At 38.9% G+C, this 14,753-nt stretch overlaps 1 protein-coding gene and 1 long non-coding RNA gene across 2 annotated transcripts; one reads left to right on the top strand and one right to left on the bottom strand.

Annotated features, from left to right (window-relative positions):
• Positions 1 to 3,146: 3,146 nt before the first annotated feature.
• On the top strand, positions 3,147 to 4,552 carry LOC140939922 (orexin/Hypocretin receptor type 1-like). The gene has a single exon (XM_073388872.1). It carries the CDS (start codon positions 3,184 to 3,186, stop codon positions 4,144 to 4,146), a length of 963 nt encoding a protein of 320 aa, XP_073244973.1. The 5' UTR covers positions 3,147 to 3,183; the 3' UTR covers positions 4,147 to 4,552.
• A 7,431-nt stretch (positions 4,553 to 11,983) lies between these two features.
• Positions 11,984 to 13,561, bottom strand: LOC140939911 (uncharacterized). Its single transcript, XR_012166231.1, has 3 exons — positions 13,457 to 13,561; positions 13,083 to 13,232; positions 11,984 to 12,710 (listed from the first exon to the last, which is right to left on the bottom strand). It is a non-coding gene; the product is annotated as an uncharacterized lncRNA (long non-coding RNA).
• Positions 13,562 to 14,753: the final 1,192 nt, after the last annotated feature.

Genomic DNA, 14,753 nt, shown 5'->3' with positions numbered 1-14,753 from the left:
TGTTGCTTGTTGCTGTGAGTGGTAATTAGCACATGCAAACATCGCCTTGTCTTTAATTGTTCGCATTCCGGATGGCATTGTTTGATCATTTTGAAACTATTTACATCCGAAACCGATGCAATTGTTGCTTTTCAGCAATTTCAAAACTTCCTTTGAATTCTAAAAGACAGAGCGTATGGAAAACTTCTTTTGATCGAGTTGCGGGCTTTTTGAAAGAAAGACTTCGCAAAAAACCCGTATATGACAACTAGGGCGCTGATGCTTTTTTATCATGCCAGCAGGTTTGTAGCTGCTAATTCTGACTTTACAAATTCGACAATTCTCACTTTCAGTAGGTTTCAAAAGTACTGAATACCTTTCCCTGGTAAATTATTAGACTTTTTTTTCATTTCAATAAAAAATCATTCACATTAGAATTAATTTAGGAATTCTATCGACAACTGATATCTATTAAATTGTTAATTTGACAATCGTGCGTTATCTTGCTCGCTAACATTACCAAGCTATCCGACGTGTATCAAAGGAAGAGTTGTGAGTTAGACCTTGAAACTTCACATGCTAAATCTTTAAGATCTATATTTTAGCACTAGGATGTTAAATAGTTAAAAAATGGGGTACCAGGGGCATTTTTATTATGATTAAAATTAGCTACAACAGTTTGCCGCCTTTAAAGCGGTCCCCGAAGGGGTTTTCAAAATGGCTTGAAAAATCAAAGTCTTGTCATCTTTGCGTAGAGTAATGACTGTTTTGAAGTTCTGTTTCTTTTGGGGTCAAATTATTTCATTTTAAGACTGTAGCGAAACTTCGATCTCGCAGCTGTAATAAGGTAAACTTGCTCGAGTTTTAGGCTGAGAACTTTTCTATCTTATTCTTATCGTGATTGCCTGATTGGCGCTCAGCTTGTACATCAAAAACCAAACGAACATAAATGGCTTTTACCCTTATTGTTTAAATTTGTCAATTTTGGACAGAATAATTGTTTCTTTGATCAAGACGTAGTTGATTGCCGCCTAAAATTAACATTTCAGTAAACTCTTCTGCTCTCCCTGTGAACAATCATAGATTCTGGTTTTTCTAGACAATTAATGATAAATTACCGAGGGAAATACTCCACTTATCGCTTCAGGGACCGGGATTTGAGACGACAATATCCCCAGAGTCGCCTAGAACGTAATCAAGAGTCATTTGGCTCGCCAAAATCGTTGATAAAGCAATTTACCCAGCTGAGTTGAGCACAACGTTGAGCTCAGAAATTGATTGCAGTCATATCTACCTTCAGCGTGATATATCACTCATAGAGGGAAATCAGTTTCCGTTTGTTAATGAATAAATATCTAGGAGAAAAAAATGCAACTTTTACAATTATGGATTTCAATTAAAAAAGCTAATTTACCGTAGTTGTAAATTTTACAGATTACATATTCTGCCGTACAGGATGATTACTGAGACCGGCTTCCTGTTCAAGTAAGAATAAACAACAGAGTTTATAACTTCCTTTCAGAGGAATTATTTAACGACCAGTTGTTAAGGTGCAATTCATATTATTCCGACAAATGTTGCTGGACATTCTACATACTCTAATAGCGAAGGGACACGGACTACGCTTTTGGTAAACCGATAATGTTAGTTTTTCAATACCTGAAGTTATTGTTTCCTTTTTTTCAGAAAATTTTTTTTGGCCGTATGCCATAGAGACTGAGGTAGTGTTCGGAAGCGGGGGAACTTTAAGCTGCAACGATGACGAAAGCAACGAGAGAGTCAACTAGAGTCAAAAGAGAGACAAAAATGTATTAGGTTGAGATAACAGACTTTTGAAGGAATATCACACTTTTTTGCACATTTCTTTGCGAACGTTGCTCGCCCCGCGACGTGAAACTGCTTAAATTCACGTTAGGGACGTGAAGACAAGACTTGACGATTTGCCAATTCTATTTTTAAACTTAGATGTAGACTACAGAAAAATTCCCTAAAATATATCTGACACACTAAAGTAGTGAAGATAAATAAGAGCGGTAAGGCCCGTTTCAAACGTCGTGTTACTGCCGTGCCGAACTATATTGATGTAATTAAATTCGACTTTAGCGCGACGTTTAAAACTAAGTCGTGCTACCGCCGTGTAGCACGGTAAGCTTCTGCCGAACTCAATTCGGCAGAAGCTTAAAAGAAAAAAAGCTTTAAAACAAAAAGTTTCTTCATTTATTACTGCCGTGCCGAACTATATTGATCTAATTAAATTCGACTTTAGCGCGACGTTTAAAACTAAGTCGTGCTACCGCCGTGTAGCACGGCAAGCTTCTGCCGAACTCAATTCATAAATTATGAATACATTAGAAAACATTTAAAAGTTTGCCAAATCGTTTCTTTATTTTTGTGTTTTATTTTCGGTAATAGCCGTTCTATTTGATAAGTTGCAAACTCTCCTTCCTTTTCCCGCCCCGCCTCCAGAGCGTCCGGAGAGGTTGCTCGCAGGCTAAGCGTACAAGAGGGGCAATGTGAGTGCCCTTGTTTGTTTGACGTTCATAGACAATGTGAACCAACGACGACGATAACCTAAAATCTACTTTATATTAAGATTTAGTAGAAATTCTCTTCATATCGCGCTTCTGTCAATGAAAGCCTCAAAATTAATTTTGGGACACCGCGCGTCAAATTTCTCACGAAAGCAGTTTTCTTACGAAAAAAAAAAAAAGAAACAAACAAAATCAAAATCAAAAACAAAAACTGTTTGTTACAGTTCGGTTAGGTTTGTTTTTAATGAGGGTTAATAATTGTAGCGGTGTGCAAATTGATAAGGAAATCTAACAAACGAACTTTGTGTAAGCCTATTATACATTTAAAATTATAGGCTTGTTTTCAAATGATTCATCTTGCCATGCCAATAATCGAAATCTTGCTTTTAACAAATGTCGTGGCTTATAAATGTATTTTGTCCGTGGTAAATGTGAGATTTGCAGCGAGACTTAAATATAACACCCCAAATGAACGCTAACCCACTGCAACCAATCAAACTGTGTTTAACCACCTTAACTCTGTGCTTGTTCATTTATTAATCTATCAACCCATCAGCTGCACTCACCAGTTCATCGACCAATTATATCAACCAATAAAAAAAACACACCTTTTTTTCGACAGACACTACACAAGATGGAAACGGGTGAGACGGCAGTGACCACAATAACTGCAATGTACGGCGTGGCGATGCTTTTTGCTGTAGTAGGAAACTGTCTCCTGATCTACATCGTGTGGAGAAAACCCGAAGTACGATCACTAACTAGCTCCATGTTCGTCAACATGGCCGTAGCTGATTTATTGGTGGCGTTTTTCATGATGCCTTTTTCCATTGTTCATCTTCACACAAACAGTCAGTGGAAGATATCTGGATTGCCTGCTGACTTAACTTGCAGGAGCTTCATACTGATTTCTTACACCACTTCAATGGCTTCTATCCTCTGTCTAGTATTCATGGCGATCGATAGATTCTACGCAGTTTTCTATCCCCTGATGGCTCGTGATGTCTGGTTTAGAAAGGCCAAAATTGTTTCACCTATGATTTGGATCTCTTCTACTGCTTCCATGGCTATTATGCCTTTCATCTACAAGTTAAATTATGAATTCTCTTTCTGCGAGTTTCACCCAAACGTTTTAGGAAACCAGACCCAAACTTTTCGTATCGTTTTCCTGTACATTTTTGTTGTCACCTATCTAATTCCACTGGGAGTTATTTCACCACTGTACATCAAAATTGCCCGTAAAATATGGTCCAACTATGTACCTGGCAATTCGTCGATTGTAGAGCATCAGCGCCGCAAGAGAGAAGACAGTAAAAGGAAACTAATCCGAATGCTTATAATCATCGTTGTGGTATTTGCTCTTTCCTGGCTTCCCGCGCAAGTAATACACCTAATCTGGGCAATAAAGACATTTTATTTCCAGCCTCCATTAATTGCCATGTATCTGGGACTTTGGTTGGCCCATGCAAACAGCGCTATCAACCCGTGGCTGTATATATCCTTAAGTAGCAGAATCAGATTGGCATTTACCCGGATGTTACGAGTCCGAAACTCCCACGAGGTATATGTACCAAGGCCACAGAGTCCTCAGTGTAATTTCAATGAAACAACAGAAACGTTTGTAACACGATTTTAATCTCAGTAATAACAATGACTGTTAGAAAGTGCCACCTCCTACTATACCCGCAAGCCAGGTTTCCATAATCACGTAGTTGTATGCCTTAACTTTGGAAAATAGCCTTAAAGAATGTTTATAATGAACTGAGTATGCCAGAGTACGAGTGTGGAACAGCTTTTTGTTACCAAAATGAAGACGTCAGAAGACGTCCGACGGTTTCCTAGCTTAAATTTGTAGACAAGGCCTTTAAACGTATGTTGGCCTCTGGCAACTTATTGCAAAAAAAAAAAAAATCGTGTTTTACGTAAGCGGCAACTTAGGACTGCCTATATCGAAAATCATATTCTTATGTATAAAAGTGACAATATCATAATGTTTTCTTGGTTTTCTTTGATTTTAAAATTAACGAGGTAGAATGCGTTTTTCAACCCACCGCCCCCAATCAGACTAATTCGTTTCGTCGCAAATTTAGAAAAGAAAATATGATTATATCGAATTTACCTTATTACGTGAAATTTTCGTGACACGTTAATTTCCGGATTTTACGATGAACGTATTTTGCGACACTTAAATTTCGCGATTTTGCGAAATTGTTGTCCTTTGAATCACTTTAATTTGGCGATATTAAGTATTATCTTTGAAGCAAAAAGAACAACAACAACTTCATTTATAATAACGTCACAATTCATAACAAGAGCTGCTGTCAAGGGTCTACATGAGAACGTTAGCAACAAAGTTCTAACAATTTCCACAAGAATTTTACGCCTGTTCGTCAATTTTAGCCAACTGACTATGATCTCCATGGTCGTTTGTGTAAATTCGTCCTTTCTTCATTATGAGCTATTATTAATATATTGTCATTCACTTAATTATCGCGTCATGTTATGTTCGCGACACTCATTGTTCGCGTTACTTTAATTTCGCGATTAAAAAAAAAAATCGCGAAATTCGCGAAATTAAAGTGTCGCGAAAACTTCATGTAATAAGGTACTTTCCCCCTTTATTATGTCAATTTAATCATTCTGTGTCAACATTGGTCCACATTAAATGCCAATGAATTATTGTTTAGAAAACAAAGCAAACAGCTCAAGAGAGAGTGGTCTGGAAATACGATTGAGATGAGAGAAATCTCTCTAAAAGTCGCCAGGTACATTGAGCAAAAATAGTTATTACAATAGCTGTGTGGCTGATGATTAGGAGATCCTACTTCACTCAAGTTAGAGATTTACGTCAGGTTCAGTTTCGTTTATTTAGATTTTCCTCCCAAATATTGATTCTCTTTCCCTTTTAATATCGTTTTTGTGCTCCATTTTTTGCAAGCTATGTTACTGTTTTGAATAGTTATAAAATAAAATGTATGTCCTACGACTCAGTTCCAAGACCATTAATCACCAGAAGGGCTTATAATTTTTATCATGTTTTACTGTGAAATATCATCCAGCTTGTTCAAAACGTTCACTTCTGGTTCGGTGGCGTTGTTCCTAACTAATAGTCCATCAGCTGAGAGCACAGATGGACCATCCGAACTGTTCAAGGGATTGTGACGTCACGCGGACATGTGATGTCATACATTTACTGTATTTCGTAACGCCCGCACTCGGCTTGATCAAGAGAGAATGAGCTAAGAGAGCAAATCCCTGTGCCCCATGATAATTTTTTTAAGTCTATTTAAAGTTTGCGCGCGTGCTGCGTTGGTAATTTTTGTTTTTGTTTTTTTTTTCCGTAACCCGCGTGGTCTACTTTCACGTGAACGTGACATGTTTCGCCGCCAAACATTTGAAGTTTGACAGCCGTTTTTTGTAATTAGCGCCACGAACCGATACCAATCGACTCCTGTTGTTGACATGTTTTTGATCAGCGCGTTCCGCTCATAATTTGGGAATTTGGAGTCAAAATTTCACTTTGAGATTAAAGATTGAGATTTTCTAACGGCCGGTAGCCATTTAAAGTAACGAATGTTGAATTCTGAAACACCGTCAAAGCCAAAGGCAAAGGTTATCACGCGCGAAACATGAAACCTTTAATTGGTGGATGGCTTCAATTGTTTATGCAAATGTGCAAGATATTTTTTCTCTTTTTCCAGAAATGTTTTTTGTTCAGAAACGGTACATTTGCTTTGAAAAATTATTCTTGAGAGTTTCAAACTGCATTACTTCTTCTTGACGTCTAATACTTGCGATGAATATTTCGCCCTGCGAACACAAATCAGGTCAGATGCTTCAAGCTGTTAGGCAATCGCTAACCTGGATGCCAGAAACTTTTTATGCGCGGTTTCCGGTTTCGGTCAATTCTTTATAGTGAGCGGTGTGCCCACATTTGTCTAGCGCCCTCTCAAAATTCAAATGTTTGGCAGCCAACCATTCATGTTTGAACCCACTTTGAACCTATTTTCCCGTAATACGTGTCCACAGTTGGATCCAAACGACGGTATCACAGCTCGCGGGTGTGCGTGGATGTCGCCGGAAGAGACAGCTGTCGTTTTTGTAGAATGTTTTCATGTACTGATGTACCGAAGACCTCAATTAGCAATTTTCGGAACCGCTTTCTCCGGCGAACTTCCACAAGCCAGGAACGTTTTGCTCTTCGGCAACCGCTCCGACCAGATTTTTCCACGTAGAAATCTTTTGACTCGTCGGCAAAAGTAATACCAAGTTTGCACGTCATATCGCTTTCTGTACGTGATCGTCAGTGAAATGAATTACCCGCCAAGTTTAAAATTACATGACGTTACTCTAACCGACCAGTAAGGTGGCGTCCTTAAAATAACCACGCAGTATGACACAGAACCAAGAATAGATTGAAAATAATTTTCATGGAAATAGGGTCATGCATGGGAGATCCGCTCTCTTAAGATCATTCTCTCTTGGCTTGATATAAGTGATCGGTAGAAATGCTTCTTGAAGTAAAGAATTTTGCACCTTTTGATCCCAAATGTTGATATAATGTAATACAAATTAATAAAGATAACTTACCATATGTTTTAGTGTCGTGTTCTGCGACACCCCCGACTAATACATAATAAAACGGCAAGGTCGTTACAAATTCTCCCATATTCTTCCACTTCCACGTGTCCCTCTCCACCCAGCCTCCGGAAAATCAAAGCCAGATAGTTTGCGAAGGTCGATGCCAAAAATGGTGGAGATTGCTTGCCTCTAATGACCTAAAGTGACGCCGCCAATTTTTACATGAGCTCCCAAAATCGCTATCGTCATAGGATGTGGACCAAAGTGGTCGATCATAACGGCCGTATCAAATTCGAATTAATTAACAATTAATGAAAGGGGCTGAGTATCTATGAAGAATTATGGAGATCGAGGAAGGTTTTACCGTCGAGGCCGCCGAGGCGGATAACACCCTCCAAGAACTCCATAATTCTTCATATGATACAAAAGCAGAACTCAATAATCGTTTCATTATTCATTCAAAATAATTCCTTGTTTAAAAACATAGCTAGAAAATGCTTACTTCACCCCATCGATGTTAAGTTCAGCCTTCGATAGTGCACGTTTAGGGTTGTTCAGCTCCGCAAATATTCTCCAAATAGCAGATGTCGCCCTTCGAGATGTCTTCCTGCTGTTCTTGCCTTGCATTTAGCTATTATTTCGCCTAGTTCTTACACTTGAAACAAGTGAATGTCCGCCATTTTTTGTTTTCGGAACCAAAACAACTCAACCTCGTCCCCAGGTCTTCTCGGTTAACGGTGCATTAACCTGCACGAAGGCTGCACTTTCGACGTCATCGGTTCATTAAACGCAAAATTCTTCCAAATTTGGTCATCAGTAGCTGGTTATGGTGAATTATGCGTGTGCTTTTAGCCAATCAGAATTGGGGAAATATTTTGAATGAATAATGACGACAATTAACCCTTCTCTAACGATCGATAATTGAACGAATGAAATGTTTTGCTCAGTTAACTATTTCTCAAACAGCCTCTTTCCTACGCTAGGATACAGTCCTCTTAGTTAACACTTTTCAAAATGGCGGCCCTGACGATCGATTTATCGTTCGTATTAGTTCGCGTTCATTGCCCTCTAGTTCACAAATGGATGAGGTAGGCATCATTTATAATGGAAGTGGTTCTTATTTAGCGAAATGAATTCATAGGAAAACTTGTATCGTGTAGCAGTGATTCTAGACCACAGAGCTATACTCGAGCTATCTGTAGGCGAAAGCGACTTCCCTAGAAGGCCTGTAAAGTATCATCGAGCTTGCAGATCTGAGTTCACTCACAGACGAGATCTCCAGATCAAGAATACTGAGACTGCTGCCAGTGATCCGGTGCCAAGGAGAAGCTCAAGAGACGTTACCCAAGCGAGTTCAGCAGTGCTAGCTACCAGACTGCTGCATTTTCTGTAACAGGACTAAGTATAAGCCCAACTCAAAAACACGGGAGACGCTTCATGGCGTGCAAGAATTCCGTGCTTATGAGACGGTAAGAAAATGTGCCTGCTTACACATACAACAATAGCTAACAATGCACGGCTATGAGTGCTGTAGCTCAGAAGGTGATCGTCTATGTGCCAAAGATTTAATCTGATGTAGTGAAACAAAGTACCACGCTTCTTGCTATAAGGCGTTTGTACGTATTCAGTACACTACTGGTAAAACTAGAGAGGATGAAAGTTCGAATGATTACGACATGACATGCAACCTGCGTATGATGCAGTTTATAGATTTGATTGCAAATCAACGGTAATTGAGTTCAAAGAAATCAAGAAACTAATTTTTGACGTGGTAGACAAATTGGGCATCAGTGTTCCAGACTCGCATAGCAAAAACCTCATGCGAAAAATGTCAAAATAATATGTTCGAAGAGCTACAATTACCAATACCAACGCAACAAAGTTCTGGTATACACCATCTCGTTGGAAATGCAAAATGTCATTATCGAGAACTTTGAACTGAATTTTGTATTGAAATTGACAAGTTCAAAATCGGATAACGAAGACAGTGTTTTTCAAGTAGCAAAGCTGTTTAGAGGTACAATAAAGGATCAGCAACCTCAGATGTCATGGCCACCCACAAAATATCTAAAGGCAGACAAGATAAGTTCATAAATCCCACATTTGTTGGACATATTTTTTACCGTACTTATATCAGGCCACTCGTCGTAAACCGGCACCATGAGTAAAACAGAAAAAAAATCAAGGCTTCTTTCACGCAGGACATTGTTTTTTCCGTTACGAACGGAGATGTTAAAACGGCTAAAAGTGTTTTGTTCCCTTCTGTTGTGAAAGCGCTCTCCAATAACACCGAGGCTGTCAAGATTATCGATAAGTAAGGACATGGCTTAAGTTATGACCTTTTAGAATGGATAGAGACTGAGCTTTGCTTAAAATGTAACAAGAGAGATTCCCGAGTGCTATGGAGGAAGGTGTGTTGGCATACGCTCTTCTTATGACGACAAAGCTAAGTTACTGAGAATATATTATCTTGTTTTACTGTATGTAAGGAAGCTAAAAACTCATTATGGTGGGTCCCAGGTTAGATAGGACTTGACATTAAGGTGTGAGGAAACGTTGCAGTTGTAGAGAACACAATCGGCTACGTAGACACTCTGGATTCTCTTGCTACAGATTTAAAGACAGCGTACCAAGTACTGTCAAGAGGATGTGAGATCAGAGGGAGATCGCAGTTAAAACAGTTGCTTGTGTCTTTGACCAAGCATTTTATGCCAAAGCTATGAAGGTTTACTGGAAGCACAAGACACTGTTTGGTGGATTAGTCATCATGATGGGTGGTTTCTATTTACTGATGATGCTGTTGGGATTCATTGGTAGCAGATTTGGTGAAGCTGGCATGAGAGAACTGGCTGTTCAGAGTGATGTAGTGGCTGAAGGCTCAATGGAGAAGGTGATCAGCGGCAAGCATTATAACAGGGCTGTGCGCCGTCATAAAATTGTGTATGAAGCGTTGATGAGATTTCTTATACAGGAGCTAGAATCCTCTCTCACAGATGAGTCAAACGCCTGTATGCTCAACAAAGAGAAACATCAAGTTAGATATCGGACCAAACGAATTTGACAGAGATCTGCATAGCAATGAATTTCCCAAGTGAGAGGGCCAATTTAATGAGTAGGTACTGGACGTCAAGGAAAGGGGCACAGACCTAGCGAGATTCTGGCTGTCTTATCTGGAACTCTGTGAACTGATGTTGAACCTTAACTACACTACGCGAACAGGTAGCTGGGAGTTGTAACGTTCTTGCGTGGAGGAAGTCATACGATGGACACTTGCATATGATCACCAGAACTTCGCTCGTTACCTCGTCCCATTCCTTGATGACTTGCGCGGATTGTCAGTCTTATTTTCCAGACTAACGAGGAAAGCTTCACTTTTGTTACCTAGCTTCACGACAGACGTTTTTATCACATGGAAGCTCATGTATTCAAGAATTTCCTTTGAGTTGAGATTTTACTTTTCCAGTAAGAAGGGGCAAAAAAATACCAATCAGTGCGAGAGACTGATATGTTTTAGTAGCCCGGTTTTCAAAATAACATGTATATCTATTTTTAAAGTCATTCATTTGTTTAATTATAAGTTGGTAAGGGAAAGTAACAAATCTCCGGCACATCGGGGTAAATTTCACCAGATTTTGAGCGAGTGTTGCTAGGGATTGGCAATATCAATGATTAAAGACAGTAGGTTTCAGGCATTAACCGGCACGATCGCCTTTTGGCATTTCCATCGTCAAACGTGAGAGGTTTTTTTTCATGTGAAGGTTATGTGTACTCTGTGCTACTATGTTGGCAAATTTTGACACGAAGCCTGTGGAGCTGGATAACGACGATCAAAACTGGTTTATCTGAGCGTTTTCTCAACGTTTTTTTTTTTTTAAAGGCACGCCTCCACACCTAGCAAATTCAAATCGTGTTTGTCCATCCACACAGAAACTCTAAAATGATGCAAATAAGATAGCGACCATTCAATACGCACAGGGTGTGCGCCGCTGTATAATGTATGAAAACATCGTGTTCGAAAAACTCCATTTTCGTTCGTCCACAAGTAAACGAGAAGCCGGCGTTTTCAAAAATCTCAACTCTGCAGACCACTTTGTAAAACCTGCGTTTTTTGGTGCCCGGAAAACGCCGTTCATGTGTTGACGGAACGTTCAGACAGGGAAAAAACCTCCGTCTTTATTCAGAAACACCTGAATACATGTAGACCGGGGATAAATGTAGAATTGTTATTAGTTTAGCTTATAATAACTGAGTATTACGGTCAATGGAGCGAATCTCATGACAGTTTAATCAGCCATGATTTTGTGCAATCGTACATAAAAACCTTGTACCCAGGGTTCTCTCCTACTCCTTGAAATCACTGACAACTTGTGGAAATTTTAAAGGAAACTTAACGTTAACTGCACTGTAAAAACTGACCAATTATGTTGACCTCAAAAAAATGGTTAAGGTTTGAATCCCAGGTAACCGTATTTTATTAGGTTACAGTAACCAAAAAAATATAGTTCAGGTTAACCATTTTTTATTCCCGTTGAAATAACTTTTCTTTATGGGTTACATTAACCCTTAGAAATGGTTGTTTCTAGCACAGCCCACGCCACTTCTTATGACTTGTTTGTCATAACCTCTACTTTTTGGTTCAAATAACTTTAAATTTTTAGTTGTTATAACCGAAATAAAAAGAAAAATATGTTTCAACCCATACAGATAAGTTATAATAACTATTTTTTGTGGTCATGGTAAACCAGTTTTTTGGGTACTAGTGATGAATCTGTGGTAACCCATTTAAAATAGTCAAGAGGTGGTAGCTTTAACCATTCCATATGGGTTAGAAGAAAACGGTTGTTTTAACTGATAATAATGAATTGCATTAACCTCACAATAATGGTCTTCACCAACATTTTTAATGGTTATGTTAACCGTTCTCTACAAACAACAACAACAACATAGTTGACCAATAACTTCATAAAAAAGATAATCATACAACATTGCAAGTAAAAAATGCTTATGTTTCTTAATACAAGTATTTAAAGAAGAACAAGGAATGATTAAACAATCAGCCCTGCTTCCTAAACTATAGCAAATTTAAATTGGAATACTGCATGTCTCTCACAAGACTGCAAAACAAGACTTTGTACACTGGCATATGATTGTAAAACAGAAACATCCTTAAGCAGAAAAAATTCAAGTAACTCCAGGGTCAATAGTGATACAGTACTTTGATTGAATTAAACCCTTAAGGTATAAGTGCCTTTCCTGCCAAAAATACTTTGTCAAATACAAAGGGAATTAAGAATTTCGTGAGATTCCATGATATAATAATTGTAAGATCTTGCCAGTGAAGAGTTAACTCCTCACCCACTGTACATGTAACTTTCTTTCTTTTGCTAATGATTGCATGAAGCGAAGCATATGATCTAAAAACTACCAGTGCCCTTCATTGTTCTACAAGCCATGTTTTTCTACTAGAAAGCAAAAAAAGATCCTATTCCAAGCAGTGGCTCGTTGAGGGTAACTCATCCGCCGGATCAGGACTTGTCTCGTTGTAATGAAAATATGGGTACTCGCCGAGCTTCATTCAAAGTTGTTTATTCCCTCAGTCGTTCAAATTTGGTGATATTTCTGAAATAAACGAAAATATTTCGTTTTTAAGGTCACTGGTTAACGCACAAAAAATTACAGTTTTTCAGCGATACGCCTGTGGGGAACACGCACGCACGCGTGTGCGTGGTCATCGTGAGCAACGCGCGACACAAAGCTACAATGAAAAAAAAAGCTTTGTAATAGCGTATGATAGCTCTGTAACAGCAGTACAATATTGCAATTAAGATGGTCATCCGAAGACTGGAAAATCTATGCAACTGTACTGAACATTAAGAAAACTTTAAAGGGCCACGCAAGTGCGTGGGGTTATCTCAAAACGCGTCTATTTTTTTGCAAAAAGATAATTTTAAAAACAATTTAGAGTTCTGTTTAAAAATAAACAATACATACCGGTCATGCTGTTTCAGTGAAGGTCGGTGAAACAAGTCTTCGAGATTTTGCCTGTGTTCATTTGTCTTTAGTCGACGGGGCAGATATTTTGCTTATCTATTTCAGGCGGTCAAATGAAGTAAATTCTGTCATGATCTTCTTATCATCCTCCTTTGAATAAAAGATTTGCAAGGTATTCGTTAGCTAAGAATTTTATAGAAGCAGTAAAGACTGAAATTCAAGTGAGAGATCTATTCTGAAGACGTTGTCTTCGGACTACCCTGTGAGCAGAGTCTCCTTCGATCTTCCTAGATAAGTCGACTTATCTGGGAAGATCGAACGAGGCTCTGCTCGCAGGGTATCTTCGGAATTGCATAAATTTGAAATCACATTACCTTTTTACTTGCCACATCTCCATTGCTGTCCGTGGCTAGGAAACGACCTCCCATTGACTTTTAACTGAGGGGCTTTATCAAGGCGAAATATAAAATGTTTCTTTTCGCAGCAATGAACCAAGAGCACTGAATTCAGCTTGGCGCAAAACGGTTAAACTAAAAAACTGAACTATGAGAGCCGAATTTGGCATTGATTTTGAAATTCCAAGTCTCTCATTGGCTAGCTACCTAGATTAACGTCAAGGTTTTAAGTAACATACTACAGTTGACAGGAAACAATGCAACATTTTCTGAAAACCCTTAGTTGTTTTTCGAGTAAACTCGCCTAACATGTTTCCAACCATGAAATAGTTTAAGCTTATAAAAAGGTTACTGAGTAAGATTTTTAATTTACTGAGAACATTTAACGCCATTTAGGGTTCGCGACGTGATGAAATAGAGTTACTTTAGGTCACTTCAGACAAATACCGGAAACCTGCTGGAATTTTGTGACCGGTGAAAAACACGAAAGTATTTTTTGAAAACACGCGAGGATAGCTGTTGGCTTTTCGAGGTGCTCAGCATTGATTTGAATGGAATAACCTGTACAGGACATCTTGAAGAATCATTTCACCTAGATGACGATTAGTTCTCTCGGCTAGTCCGTCGAGGGAAACGTCCGAGAAGAAAATAGTCCTCGCGTCACGCGACTTCGCCTCTCGAGCGCGCGTACCAGCCCAGTCATTGAAGCAAGACGCGAGTTGGATGCAAGTCATTTAATTAACAGTTAATGAATGAGGCTGAGTATCTTATGAAGAATTATGGAGATCGAGGAGGGTGTTATTCGACGAGGCCGTAGGCCGAGGCGGATAACACCCTCCAAGATCTCCATAATTCTTCATATGATACGAAAGCCGAATTCAATAACTGTTTTATTATTCATTCAAAATAATTCCTAGTTTAAAAACATAGCTAAAACATGCTTACCTCCATCGATCCATCGATGTTCAGTTCATCTTCGATAGTGTACGTCTAGGTTTGTCCAACTCCGCAAATATTCTCCAAATAGCAGATGTCGCCCCTCGAGTTGTCTTCTTGCTGTTCTTGCCATGTTTTTAGCTATTTTTTCGCCTGGTTCTTACTCTTGAAACGAGTGAAATGTCCGCCATTTTTTCAAGTTCACAACCAAAACAACTCAACCTCGTGCCCAGGTCTTCTCGGTTAACGGTGCCTTAACCTGCGAAAACGCTGCATTTTTGACGTCATTTCCTCGTTAAAGTCAAAATTCCTCCAAATTTGATCATCAGTAACTGGTTAT

This window comes from Porites lutea, chromosome 1, assembly GCF_958299795.1.
Source record: "Porites lutea chromosome 1, jaPorLute2.1, whole genome shotgun sequence".
Lineage (NCBI taxonomy): Eukaryota > Metazoa > Cnidaria > Anthozoa > Scleractinia > Poritidae > Porites > Porites lutea.
The sequence above is the reverse complement of the archived record's forward strand: the minus strand, read 5'-3'. Positions and strand labels throughout refer to the sequence as shown.